The sequence below is a fragment of the Sciurus vulgaris genome (assembly GCF_902686455.1).
Source record: "Sciurus vulgaris genome assembly, chromosome: 8".
Classification (NCBI taxonomy): Eukaryota; Metazoa; Chordata; class Mammalia; order Rodentia; family Sciuridae; genus Sciurus; species Sciurus vulgaris.
This window is the reverse complement of record NC_136468.1, coordinates 2,623,370-2,636,870: the sequence shown is the minus strand read 5'-3', so window position 1 is coordinate 2,636,870 and position 13,501 is coordinate 2,623,370. Positions and strand designations below refer to the sequence as shown.

The following is a 13,501-nucleotide window of genomic DNA, read 5'->3' as shown; positions in this document are numbered from 1 at the left end:
ATTGAAAGGTCTTCGGGAAGTGCATCTTCTTAGTTGGAACAGATTGGGATGGTTGCCTTGCTGTGTACAGGAAAGTAAACTGTGTGTATTTCCATTTTAGTTTCCTGATGAAGATGAAGAAACCAGGTTATATCGCTTAAAGATAGAGGAGCAGAAACGCCTGAGAGAAGAGATCCTGAAGCAGAAGGAGCTGCGCCGACAGCAGCAGGCTGGTGCCCGGAAGAAGGAGCTGTTGGAGAGGCTCGCGCAGCAGCAGCAGCAGCAGCAGCTCTATGCCCCTCCAGCCCCGGTGGAGCAAGAGGAGCAGGCGGCTGCACCCTCACCTACCAACGGTAACCCACTGCTACCCTTTCCATGCGCACAGGGCAGGCAGAATGTGAAAAACAGACTTCTTGTTAAAAACCAGGATGTCACCATTTCAAATGCTCAGCCCAAAACATCAACCTTTGTGCCATCTGGTGCTAACATGCAGTATCAAGGACAGCAGATGAAACCACTGAAACATGTGAGGCAGGCCAAAGCAGTCCCTCAGAGTCAGACGCAGCCTCTGCACAAGGTGGTCCAGGTCAAACCTGCGGATGTGGAGGACCCAACACCCCTACCACAGGCAGCCCGCCCAGCATCCCTCCAAGGCCGGCCCCAGGACATGAAGCCTGGCGTGAAGAGGACTGTCATGCATCGGGCCAACAGTGGAGGTGGTGGAGATGGGCCTCATGTCAGCTCCAAGGTCAGAGTGATTAAGTTATCAGGAGGGGTAAGTTGACGAGTTTTACATGTGCCTTCGAATCCATTTCTCCTAGAAGGTTCTGATTTTCACAGAGTTAAATCACGTAGACCAGCCTTTACCTCTGGAAGTTGGCTTAAGAATTGTTTAAATACTCCTTCCATCTGGGATCCGTTTGAATTGTTTAAATTGTCTCGAGACTTAATGAAGCGGTAGCATCCCACAGTTATACATTTCTTAATTTGTGATAGCAAATTGTTATAAATTTGTGATAAAAATTCAACAAATTTGAGCTATCAAGTTTGTTGTAAAAATAAAATTTCCTCTACACAGAGCAAATGCTTGGTTGTGTATAGCTTAAGCTTCAGTGAGCAGCGATGGGTGAAGAGGGCAGCCACCATGTGTGCTTGTCCACTTTGAAGCAGCATTGACACGAGACTCATACCTGTTTTTCCATTTTCAAGACGTATCCTCCGTACCTTTTTTTTTAGACAGGGTCTCGCCAAATTGCCGAGACTGGCCTCCAATTTGTGATCCTCCTGCATCAGCCCCACCGAAGTTGCTGAGATCAGAGGCTTGTACCACTGCGCCTGGCTTTCTTCATATGTTTTTTAAAGGAGTCACAGTTGTAAATTGGAATCATGTATGATCCTTACCACATGCTTTCAAAGTGGAACATGCCTCTGCTTCATTTTTTTCCCATTTATTTATTTATTCACAGTGCTGGGGATTACACTGGGCCTCATGGGTGCTAGGAAGCACTCTACCTACCACTGAGCCACATCCCCAGTTCTTTTTTTTTTTTTACTTTTGAACAGTGCCCATTTCAGATCACTTTTGGTAAGGCACAAGAATTGCAGTACTATGGTTTGGGTAATTTCAGTACTTTAAAATAATAAGCTACCAAAGATAGATTCCTGTTACAGAGGTTCCCTGGCAAACAGGTGACAAGTAGAGTTCTTGCTTCCTTATTCTGCAGCGTAGTCTTAGCATAGAAGGAAACTCACACCTTTGGCTATAATTACAGTGAATTCTCTAGCAAGTTCTGTGGCCATGTATAGGTTGTACTCTAGAGATTGATATGCATTGAAGAAGAAACAGGCAAGGTGGTAAACAAACTTTTAGAGTGAACCAACTAGTAATCATTGCGTTAAAGAGTGCAAAAAATGTACATTGGGAAGAAAAATCACCTCTAACGGATGCACTGAGGGGAGGGTGTGCCTTGGAATGTGAAGGAGCATGTATGTGTCTTGGCATCCCACTCCGGAATGGCCTGGGTTAGGAACAACTCACTTCACTAACTGACCAGTTAATTGAATTTCAGTGCTTTAATTTCTAGATTTGTCAAATAAAAACACAAGTTTTACCCATGTGCTATAAGAAAATTTTTATAGATTAATATGTTAGAAGTTTCGTAGAATATTCAATAAGGACCCAAGATTTTGCTTTGAGTCTGTTTTTTCCCATATCAACTTATCATGATTCAGAATGTTGACAATCAGATGATGTTACATCAAATTATTTTACTATCTCTGGATGTGAACCCAGGTACTTGCCAGTTTCCGCAGAGGCTGTGGCTTTTTAGATATGAGCCTTGCTTATGAGCCTGCTGTGTCCATCAGTCTCCTTTATTCTTGGGTTACAGACCTGAGTGGAGGCATGGCTGCTGCTGGGAGCAGTCCTTCCAGGCCAGCCAGTGCTCTGTCACAGTAACGGGTGGAAAGTTCTGCATGCACCCTCTGCCTAGTGGATGGTGGTGGAGGAGGGTCAAATTTCTACCTTCGAAGAACAGCTTTTAACAAGGTTTTAAATCCTTCCTTTCAAGAAATTTTATCTACTGATAAAATTTTTGCTTTTTCTGCAATATTTAAAAAAATTTGTTTTAACGTCAGACCTTATTCCAAAATCATGCTACCTAATTTTATGTAAGTGGTAAAACAAAAGAATTTTCTTTGAAACTAGCTATCCACCAGACCAGTACTTGGGGATCTATTCGTTTGCCTTTTCAGTTCTTAAATGGTTAGTAAACTAACACACACGTCCAAGTCTCAGGATTAGTTCTAGCAGCTCCTCCAGTATGCACGTTGGCAACTTCTGGCTAATCAGATGTGTCTCTTGCTTGGATCTCTCTGAACTAGGATGATCGCATATCCCTAATGGTGTTGGCCTTGGGTTGGTTTCTTTCTTTTGGGAGTTGGTGGGAACCACTCTTAACGTATTCATAATTGTGGTTAGTTGCAAATTGTGCGTATTTCAGGCTGTGCAAAAAGGAAGAGGCTAAGTACGGTCACGTTTGACACATGTGTGCCCTGCCAGCTCATGGCAGCTTTCTCTGCTGGTCTGTGTACCCCTTGTGTTCTGCTGTGGACCCATTCTTTTCCTTATGCTGTGTGTCTTGCGTATAAGGTTTCCTGGAGAGGTGCTTCAGAGTCAGTTTTATTTATTTTGTTTCCTAACCTGAATGATTTCCTTCATCTTTTTCTAACTGAAACTTATGTAACTACTATATTTAATGAAATGTCTCTCTGAGTTTGGTAGTCTCCTGCTTGTAGTCATCTTTGAGCTCAGATAGGAGACTGTGACGGATGCCATTCAGAAGCTTGTCCCCTGTGGGTGACCACAGTCTAAGCGTATCCACAGGATCGCTCACATGTGTTTGTGAAAGCAGAATTTCTTTGCCATTCTTCCTATATCGCTCAGTTGGAAATATCTTACAACTTAATTAGGCTTCTCTAGGTGTCCTTATGCCTGTGAGGCAATTGTGAATCAAAACAGAGTTCTCTTTTATTTTCCATCTCTCATTTTCAAAATCAAATCATCTGTCTTTGCATTTTTATTAAACTTGAGTTTTGAAAGGTGAAAGAACCTGAGTCTTAAGAAGTGCGCTTTTATGCCTGCCCTTTTGTTAATTACATTATCTTTAAGGTGATTTTCATTCATCCTGTCATAACATAATTTCCAATCTTTTTATGTTGGTCCTCTTTGTTAGACTTTCTGCACCGTGGACATTGGGAACATTTTCAGAAGGTTTTTATAGAAATGACTTGATGGTGGTGATGTCTGGCTGCTTAGTGCTCTTCAAGGGCTTGCCTCAGCATCATACTTGGTATTGGCCATTCTGGAATCTATTTTCATAGGGTGCAGAGCTTGGAACACTCCTTCTCTAGAACCATGAACTGACCTTTGAGCCTAAGTGTGTCATAGGCAGCCTGGCTTTGGGTGCAGAGAGACTTGTGTTTGGACGGTTGTCTTTCTTTGCTGCCTTTGAGACTGAACAGTCATTCTGTTTGTACGTCATTTCCGACTCAGATGGGGTTAATAAGCTTGCTGCGAGGAGTTGAAACTTGAAAGCTTCCAGCAGGTAGAAGACACTTGCATAATTGTTGTCTTTTTAGAATGCTTTTAAGACCCTTTGTAGAAATCAGGGGTTTCATGTTTGATAGGAGCAGTGGCTGCTTTTTATCTACTGTTGAGCATGTTCTCACAAAATCCTTATGAGGTAGAGGCTCATTCCTGTTTCATAGGTGAGAAAGCCTGGTCTCAGGGAGATCACATCACCAGCCCAGGGCCACACAGCTCAGTGGCAGGGCTAAGCATCTAGCCTCGGTTTAACTGTGGATCTCCAGCCCCTGACTTATTCAGAAGAGTTCCCTATTCTAGGTACTGCTTCTCTGTAGTGTCACTCAGTGTCATTTGAGGATGGTGTTCTGCTGTTTTTGGTAAATATATAGCATCTGGGCTCAAAAGATTGTTGATGGGGGCTTCTGGACCAAGGATGGTGATTGGTTCCATACTGCTTGCCCATGCCCTCTGATTGACAGTGACTGGAGCAGGATGTGTAGAAAAACTTGGTGATGGGCCAGCAGCCTCCACAAGGAAGGAGGTGTGCGTGTGAGTTACACCAGGTCAGGTTTCCTATTTGAAACTTGGAGTGGAAGATATTGCAGGACTTAGAAGATGAAAGAGATCTTTTGCTATGAAACTAATCCATTACTGTTTCTGTGAATTTTGGTTTTTTCCCTCTGCTGTCTGGATTTGATAGGTGAGATTACAAAAGGAACAAATTGGTGCTGCTTATGTTGGGTGTCAGCAAATACTGATTAGGAAATTTCATGTGCCTCCCTGAGTGTTATCTATGTAGAGCTATTTAAAGAACTGTATTTGGAATGATTCTCTTTTTACTACGTAGAATTATAGAAGAGTCTTTGCTCATTTCTCAGAAAACTGCTTAAAGTGCCGTATTTCACCAGGTAATCAGAACCACCACATTAATGTATATTTGCAGGTATTCCTTGCTTCCTAATCTTGTACCAAACACAGTTTAGTAATACGTGATTTTTTTTAAAGTATTACTGGCAGTTCTTAAAAATGCTTTATATAATGGTTGCACCCCACTTTTTTGCAGAAAATTTGGCATAAAAATCTGTGTTGATATGTGGTAAAATACAGTACTTAAGAAACTAATTGAAAAGCAGCCTCATTAGGTCATAATTTTGGTCATAACGGATACATAATCAGAAAAGCCATTCAAGTAATAACAGAGCAAATAGAAAAGAATCACCTGTTTACTTAGTGTGAACTTCCTGTGGTTGCCTTCAAGCCACTCTGGGGAGTAAACCCAGACACGAATCGGAACAAGCACGCATCTTGGGAAGGTCTAGCTGCTGTGGCCTTTAGTTTCTGGGAAGTAGCTGGTCTCAGCTGTGTCTCAGTTTTGACCTCTTGGCCTTCTTGGGCCTGCCCTTGCTTCTGTGGCCTGATGAACCCCAGCTTGCCAACAGCTGGGGTCAGATCTCCTTCCAGGGTTCCTGCAGAGAGCCATGGGAAGTGAGTAGCAGGTCAGTATCAATCACTCTGCTTAACTTTTAGTTTAAGGGGAAAAAATGGTTTATTCAGAGTAACTGTATGTAGTGTTCATTAAGAAAATAAGAGCAAGTAATTTATCAGCTGCTTTATTCTGATCACGGTAATGAAAATTTTAGGAATTTGGCTGCAAATTAAGCAAACAGTCCTTTGTTCTGTGGGCCACACAGAGAAGTGGGAGAAGCAGAGAATGCCCTAGCAGGAAATCCAGCTGTCTAGTTGTGATTCTCTTGCATTTTATTTTTAAAAGGCTGTCAAATGCTCATACTGAAGGTCCCAGTTTATCTGCAGGAGCTTGCTTTAGTGGGCTGGCCTGGACTTGCAGGCCTGTTCCCCTCTGGCCTTCTCAGGAGATGTCCTGGAGGGAGGTCCCCTGCCTGCCCGGTCTCTCCTGCGGGCTGTGTTGATGTTGTCACAGCTTCACTTGGAGAGAAGTTGGAAGGATGGCACAAGGAACTCCTGTGCCCCCTGTAGCTACCTCCTGCTTGTGTTTTGTTTTGTCCTTGTCTCTCTTTTGTCCTCTTACACACACACACACACACACACTTATTTTTTCCCCACAACTGTTTGCAAGTAGATTAGAGGCACGGTGTGTTACATCAGACCAGAGACATTCTCTTACAAAACCCTAGTTATATATTGCAAAAATCAGATCATTTGATACAGTACCATCACCAAAGCCACTAGGTCCTGCCTGGGGTTCAGGCCGGGGGTATGTGCTGCCTTTGTAGTCCCCTTTAATCCGGAGCAGTTTCCCAACCCTTCACTTTTTAAATTTTTTTTATTTATTTTTTTAAAATTTTTGCCCTTGATATTTTAAAGGGCAGAGGCCAGTTATTTTGTGCAGTGTCTTTTGGGTTTGTCTTGTGCTTCCTCCTGAGCAGTTTCAGGTTGTGCGCTTTTGGTAGGATGGCTGCAGAGAACTGTCAGGTCCTCCGTGCCTCCTGTTGAGAGGCCTGTCAGAATGGGTGAGTTTGAATGTGATCATCTGGGAGGTGGTGTTGGCCCAGTGTCCCCACTGTGGTCAGAGCTGCACGTTTGGTCACTGGCGAGTCGCTGATGGGAAGGTGCTGTTGGCTAGGTGGATGTACCACTTCTGGTCAGGATTTCACGCCAGCAGGCACTGAGGCCTCGCTGCTGCAGGCCTCCCGTGAATGTCGGCCCCCCGAGTCCTGTGGCAGTGGCTCACTCCTGCCCTCATTGGTGCCTTCACCGTGTCAGTGTGGGCTTCTGACCTCCTAGGTCACTCAGTTGGCCCTCACCACGACTTTGATGCTAGAGAAGTCCCAGATCAGCCAGTGAGAGTCCCTTCCTGCTGGCTTCTGTATCCGTGGTTCATTCCCCACCATTCTTTGACCTTGTGCTTCCTTCCTGTACAGGGGAGTTCCAGTCCCACTTGCCTTTCTGCCTGACTCTGGGGTCCTATCTCCAGGCAGCTTCAGGTCCTCAGAGTGGAACACCCAAGCCATGGGTGCTATGGTAGTCAGTTTTCTGTCACTGTGACAAGATATCTGAGATCATTAACTCGCAAGAAGGGGTTTCTTTTTGGTGCACAGTTTAGAGGTTTCAGTCTACGGTGGCGTGGCCTTGTTGACTTTGGGCTCTGTTGACATAGTACGTTGTGGCAGGAGCTTGTGGCAGAGGAGGCCTGTTCACTTCATGACATCCGGGAAGCAAAGAGAGAGGGCCCAGGCTCCCAGTATCCACTTCACGGTCACACACTCAGCGAGCTGACTTCCCCCAGCAGGCCCCACCTCCTAAAGGTTCCACTACCTCCCATGGCACCACAGTTGGGGACCAAGCCTTCAGCACTTGGCATTCGGGGGACATTTGAGATGAAAACCATGATAGGTGCATAGTGTTCTGCTGTTAGTGCTTTAGGCCCTCCATGTGGGGCTCTTCCTTCCTCCCTCGGTGAGTTACAAAGAGAGAAAGGAATCATAGAGGGACTCCTTGAATAGGCCAGGTTTTGTTGTCTGTTAAATTTCTTGAAATAGGTCATTGACAGAAAAAAGCAACGTACTTTTTGCCACTTTGCTCACTTGCTTTTCTTTTTCCTCCCTCCTTCCCTCCCTCCCTCCCTCTTACTTTCTTCTCTTTCTTTCCCTGGAATTGAACCTCGGGTACTTAACCACTAAGCCACTTCCCCAGCCCTTTTTTGAATTTTATTTAGAGACAGCATCTCGCCAAGCTGTGAAGTGCCTTGCTAAGTAGCTGAGGCTGGCTGTAACTCGAGATCTTCTTGCCTCAGCCTCCTGAATCACTGGGATTACAGGCTTCGGCTACCTCGCCCAGCTGGTTTCATTATTACTGTTTTAGCAATTGGATAGTCTCAGGAGAAACAAACACTACTCTTTATATATTTAAAACAGGTCCCTCATCTTCTGTGGGCCAAGGGCAGGCCAAGGCATCTGATTTTGGCAGTGACCAGAGTACAGGAGGACTGATGGGGGCAGGGTCTTCGAGGGGCATGTCCTTTGTGGCAGGGACAGGGAGACCTTGGGTGAGTGACGTACACTGAGACTGCCTGAGGTATTGTGGTGGTGTGGGCACGAGTGGTGGGCCTTCTGCCTTCCTCAGAACTCCAGGGGGTCAGGGCTCAGTTTTGGTCCCAGTATCGAGGAGGTATGTATGTGTCCTGGAGGACAGTGGGAGGCTAAGGCACTCTGTGCCTTTGTGCTGCTTGAGCTACATACAAAGTAAGACTCATTGTTGAGCTCTGCAGGAAACCAAGCCCTCATTGGGCTCTGGAGATGCAATTATAGGCAAAGGCAGGAGTGAGGTGGCATCTCGAGCAGCACATCAACAGCAGAAGTGACTCTCGAGTGCAGAGAAAGAGAACCGAGTGAAGGAGGGAGAGGAGGGCATCTGCAAAGGTCCTGTGGCAGTTCTTACCCAAAGGAATGCGATTAAGTTGGAGTGCAGAGAGCACAGAGTCTGGAGATGGGTTCTTTGGCTGTTTTGGGTCTTGATCCCTGTAGCAGTGGGAGCTATTGAAAGTTCTAGCAGAGAGATGATGGACCAATGTCCTACCCTGCTGTGTTGGCCTGATTGCCAACTGGTACAGAATCATTCATTTATCCCTTTTAAATCATCTGTTGAGTTTTGGGAACTACTTCTATAAGGGGCAGTCGCAATTCCTGGGCCCTTCTGGCTACCCTCCCTCCTGCTCTGTGGGTGTGCTGTCCCCTGCCTCTGGCCCTGAGGACTGCTGCTGTCACTGAGGGTACAGCTCCCGTGCCTGTGGGGCGGCTCCACTCCCCCAGCTCCGGGGTGCTGCTTCTGTTGGAGGCTTTGGTCTCTATTCCCTGTTTGTCTCCAGAATTCAGGACAGTGTCACAGATGTGTATATTTAAGAAGCTTAAATATTGAGCTGAAGGCATCTCGAAGTTCAGTCTGTTCTGTGAAGTGGTGGAGGCGTGGCACATTTCCCTCATGCTTCTGCGGGTGGGAGTGAGAGCCATTTCTGCAGACGTCTAGGGAATGCCAGGTGAAGCAAGTGAGCAGTGCTTGGGGAAGAAACCCAAACATGAGTTCTTAGTGTCAACTCTCTGGTCATCTTTCCATGCAGACGTTCATTATCCCCTCCCCAGACTCCTGTGATTGATTTACAGCGTAAAATTGTATTGTACTGCCTGTTGACTGCCTTTCAGATTATGATAAATGGTAGGCTGCTGCATGGACTGCTTGGAGCAACCTTGGGAGTGTCGCCCAGGAGCCCACACCCAGCTTTACATAGTCTGGCTCCAGAGTACTGCTGGCCGGTCTGCTTTTCTGGCAGAAGCTAATTTTGTAGGGAGGTCTGGTGGTTTCTGGGTGGTGGGCCAGGTGGAAGTGACTTGGAGCATGTTCCCATGTCTGCAGGTGCAAAGGACAGGACCACAGATAGAGTGCTGGGGAGACCAGATGAGAAGGGACACTGCCGTTGACAGAGGTGGGGGAAGGGGAGGCAGGTGGCATGTTCACACAAAGTAGGTTTCTAGGGGAAGTGGCACAGTTCTACCTTGCTGTTTTTTTAGTCCCTTTGGCTAAGGAGAGTTGAAGGTCTGGAACCTCACCCTAAGTGAGGGACATAGTTGGAAGAGCCAGACTTTATGGCCTGGCTGCCTGAGAAACCCAGAGTGTGCATCTCCGCCACCTCTGCAGACCTTTCCTTTACTAGCTGGTACTTTGTGCTTTTAGATGGGAGAAACCAGGGGTATCAGACCCCCTCATAGGTTCAGGGCTTTGGTTTATTCTTCTAAAGGCCAGGTGATTTTGCGCTTTAAAGATTTTCTCATGCCTAACAAATCTCAGGAAGATCAGTTGTTTTGAGAACAAGCACTGGAATAACTATGTTCTTAGAATAGAGTCTGAAACACACGCTAATAAGAGAATCCTTTTAAGAAGTCCAGCTGTTATGGCTTCTGTCTGTCCTGGTGTTTGTAAGCGTGTGGATTTGGTTTGTTTTCAGTCTGCATAGACCTTTTACCAGAAGGAGCAGAGGTAATGTTTAGATATCAGTTGTGTCTATGTTTGCCACTAGGTAAGGATAGTTTATTGCAGAGAATAAATGAACACTGCAGATGTGAAGTGTTCTCACCCTGTATCACATTGTGGGAATTTAATTAGGAAATTGACCCAAAACCTGGAAGAGAATGTTATTTTATTTCTTTACCTTCTCTCCTTTAATCCAGCAGTCTTAAAAAAAGAAAAAAAGAAAGAAAGAATAGGAAGCCTTAAATGTGTTTGTATTTAGAAACTTCATCTCGCTTGCATATCATTTACCATGCAGGTTCTGAACGCGTGTCACAGAGATTACAGGGATAGGCTCCGCATTGTTGCAGTTAATAGAAACCTGTGCGGGAGGGCTGCGGCTGTGATATCCACAGCATGGCGGGTGACAGTGAGTGTGGCCTTATCGGGAGGAGGATTCGTGCGGGGCTGCCCTGGGATGCCACACCACTGTCCTTCTCTGTGTCCTGACAATGTTATCTGTCCTCTCAGCACGGAGTATCAAGTGTCTGTCAGGAGTACGGAAATTAATTTAATGTCACCTGAAGACATGCAATTAATCTTTTAGAGGTTTTCATAAAACCTTTACAGAAAGAGTTGCCAGTTTGGCGGATTTGGATTTTGGGGTTTAGAAGAAGATAAGGAAAATTAATTTTTCATCAGGGTTAATACAAGCTAGCAGGGCCACAAAGGCTAAGAAAAATGGTTGGGGAATTTGTCAAGTGTTGTCACTCCAGAATAATGCTGCTTAACGTCTGATAGGTATAATCAAGGGTTGAGATTTCTATGGAGAGGGATTAATCAATTTGCTTGCTAGTGAATGCAAGTCAGTGATATCACTTCTTCATGGGGTTTAGGAATGAAAATAAGATTTGATCTGTCAAATTGCAAGAAGCCCTGACAGTATCAATAGGCATTTTTATCAATATATTTAAACCATTTTTTATAAATAAATTTGTCCTGCTTATGTTGGTGGTTACAGACTTCATTTTTTGTAATGATTAAGCTGATAAAAAGTATTCCCTAAGCTCACTTAATTCAGATAGTGCCTCTTAGATATTTTTAAAAATCACTAGTCTGAAGAGACATTTTAATTGTACTCATTTAAAAAAATGACTTCTGGGAAAAAAAACCAACCAAATGTTTCTGGTTTGGGCTAAGGTGGGCCCAAGGCCTTTTCCTGCTTCTGTTTTGGAGGAAGTGGAAGATAGCTAAAGTTGCACCCACACCCTGCCGCAGAAGGAGTTGAAAGCTTCTTAGAGAAACTCACCTTAGGACTGGAGCATAATCTGCCCCCTCATGACCACTGATTTGCATTCCTTGAGACACGAACTGCTGCATAGATGAATAATTGGAGTCAGTGGTTTGTTAACATTGGCTTAACTAAGTACTAATAAGTATAGGACCACTTTCAAGACTGCCACTATGTGCATAGGTTATAGAAGATTTGTCAGTAAATAGGCAGCTTCAGTTTGACTTGGTTCTCACTCAAGTTCTGCCTATGTCTGTGGGAGTGTGGGTCTGAAAATACGGTCTGGACGTGATCTAGTAACATATAATACAGATTGACCATTTCCTGGTGTTAGCCCAGAAATTCAGATTTATTTCCCCCAGAATTAGCTTTTCATTGGACTAAACTGAAAGAGAATATTTAGTCTCTTAATTGGACTTTTGTGTTTTTCAGTTTTTCTTGTAAGTTGAAATATCTTCTTATTTTAATATTCAAGCCTTGAATGCTTACCACCATCTTTAGAAAAATTCAAAGCACAGCATTATAGTAGTTTGAGTGAAATTATTTAATTGAATGATGTTTCATCCCTTTTTCCAAGTCTTCTGAAGATAGTTATAGAATAGGTTGGTGTACCTTCCCAGGAGGTGGTGTGCTTGCTCCAAGTGCACGGGGAGGGTTCTGCTGCTCAGCCTCAGGGAGCCCTGACAGACAGCAGTGTGGGAGGAGCCTGGGCACACCTCCATCCTCAACCCGCAGCTGATGTGGAATGGCGCACGGCCCTGAGGAGCGCCTGGGAACGTGGCAGGCACGAGAGCTTGTCTTGAACCAGGGCCTCCTCTCGCAGTACTGCCGTTTGCATGGAAAGCCAGCTGATGACTTGTGCCTGACGTCCAGGTCTGCGGCTTAAAGAGCTGTGCAGTTGTCTCTAGTTCTGTATATGCCAGAGATTTTCCAAGCTGAAAGTTTTCAATCTGAGGATATGGCCATATATCCTAAAAGCCAGCAACCTGCCCATTTTCACTGGGGGCAAGAAGTGACTCCTGGTAAGACAATCATATGTCAAGCAATCGCAATACACATTACAGAGTCACAGAATCTTGGGGGGACCACTCTCTTCAGTCCGCCACAACTGTACAAGAGCAGAAGGCCATAGGTCCATCATGCACATGGCACGTTGCACTAGTTAAGCCCACCTTTGTTCCTGGAGCAAGTCTTGCTTGTTCGTGGGGTGCGATGCTTGTCCTGAGCTGCTGGGTTGAGTTGCTCGTGCTCTGCAGAGGGTCTTCCTGTGCGTGTTTACAGGAGATGTGCTTGTGGTGGTCACGCCATGGCACTTGTGTTGAGTTCAGACCCATCTCCTCCTCTGTTTTCTGAGGGAGACAGGGTGAGCTTGGGGGCCTTTCCTCCTTAAATACTTTGTAGAATCCACTCGCGACGCTGGTTGGTCCTGTATCTGTCCTGGAAAGAGCAGTCATCAATTCATCACCATGACTTCTCAGAGGTTTCTTCTGTGGGAGCGGTTGGGTACCTCCATGTTTTGTGGAATTCATCTCTGTGCTGTGCTGACTGAGTTGATGCAGAGTTGTTCGTACTGTGTTTTGACTTCTGCAGGCTCTGTCATGCTGGTTCTGCCTTGCTTCTGATTTTTGGTCATTTGTCCTCTGTCCTTTTTTCTCGTCAGTATAGAGTATCAGTTTGTTAACCTAAAAGCAACTTGTGAGACCTGAGAGAGAAATGACTTTATTTTTCTGTTCACTGTGTCATTCTTTTATGCTGTGATTTTTATCATTTCCTTCCACTTGGTTCTTTTGTTTTTTCCTTTTTTGAGTGGGGACCAGTTTCTCGCGAGAGCTCAGATTGTAGATTTTAGATCTTTTTTTCCCCACCTCCTGTTTTGGTGCAACTGCTTTGGTTGCATCCACTATATTTTGCCATGTTGTTTTTTTGTTTTAATTCACTCTGGTTATTTCTTGACCTGGCTTCCTAGGGATTTACTGTGTGCCTATTGTCAGGTTTTAGCAGGAATGTGCTGGAAAATGAAAAATGCTGTTCATATATAAAGTACTTTTTAAATTGAGCAGTATGTCACTTAATAATCAGAACTGATTTTAACCGCAGGCCTCTTCAATGGATAAAGTAATGAAAGGGAGTTTAATGTCTTCAATTTCAAAAGTATTGCTAAGACCTAA

General features: G+C 44.9%; 1 protein-coding gene across 1 annotated transcript in view; it reads left to right on the top strand.

Moving 5' to 3' along the window:
- RBM33 (RNA binding motif protein 33) overlaps positions 1–13,501 on the top strand; it is a 99,901-nt gene that overhangs the window by 79,709 nt on the left and 6,691 nt on the right. Inside the window, 1 exon segment of the mRNA XM_079151615.1 lies at positions 101–754. Coding sequence (XP_079007741.1) covers positions 101–754 — 654 coding nt within the window.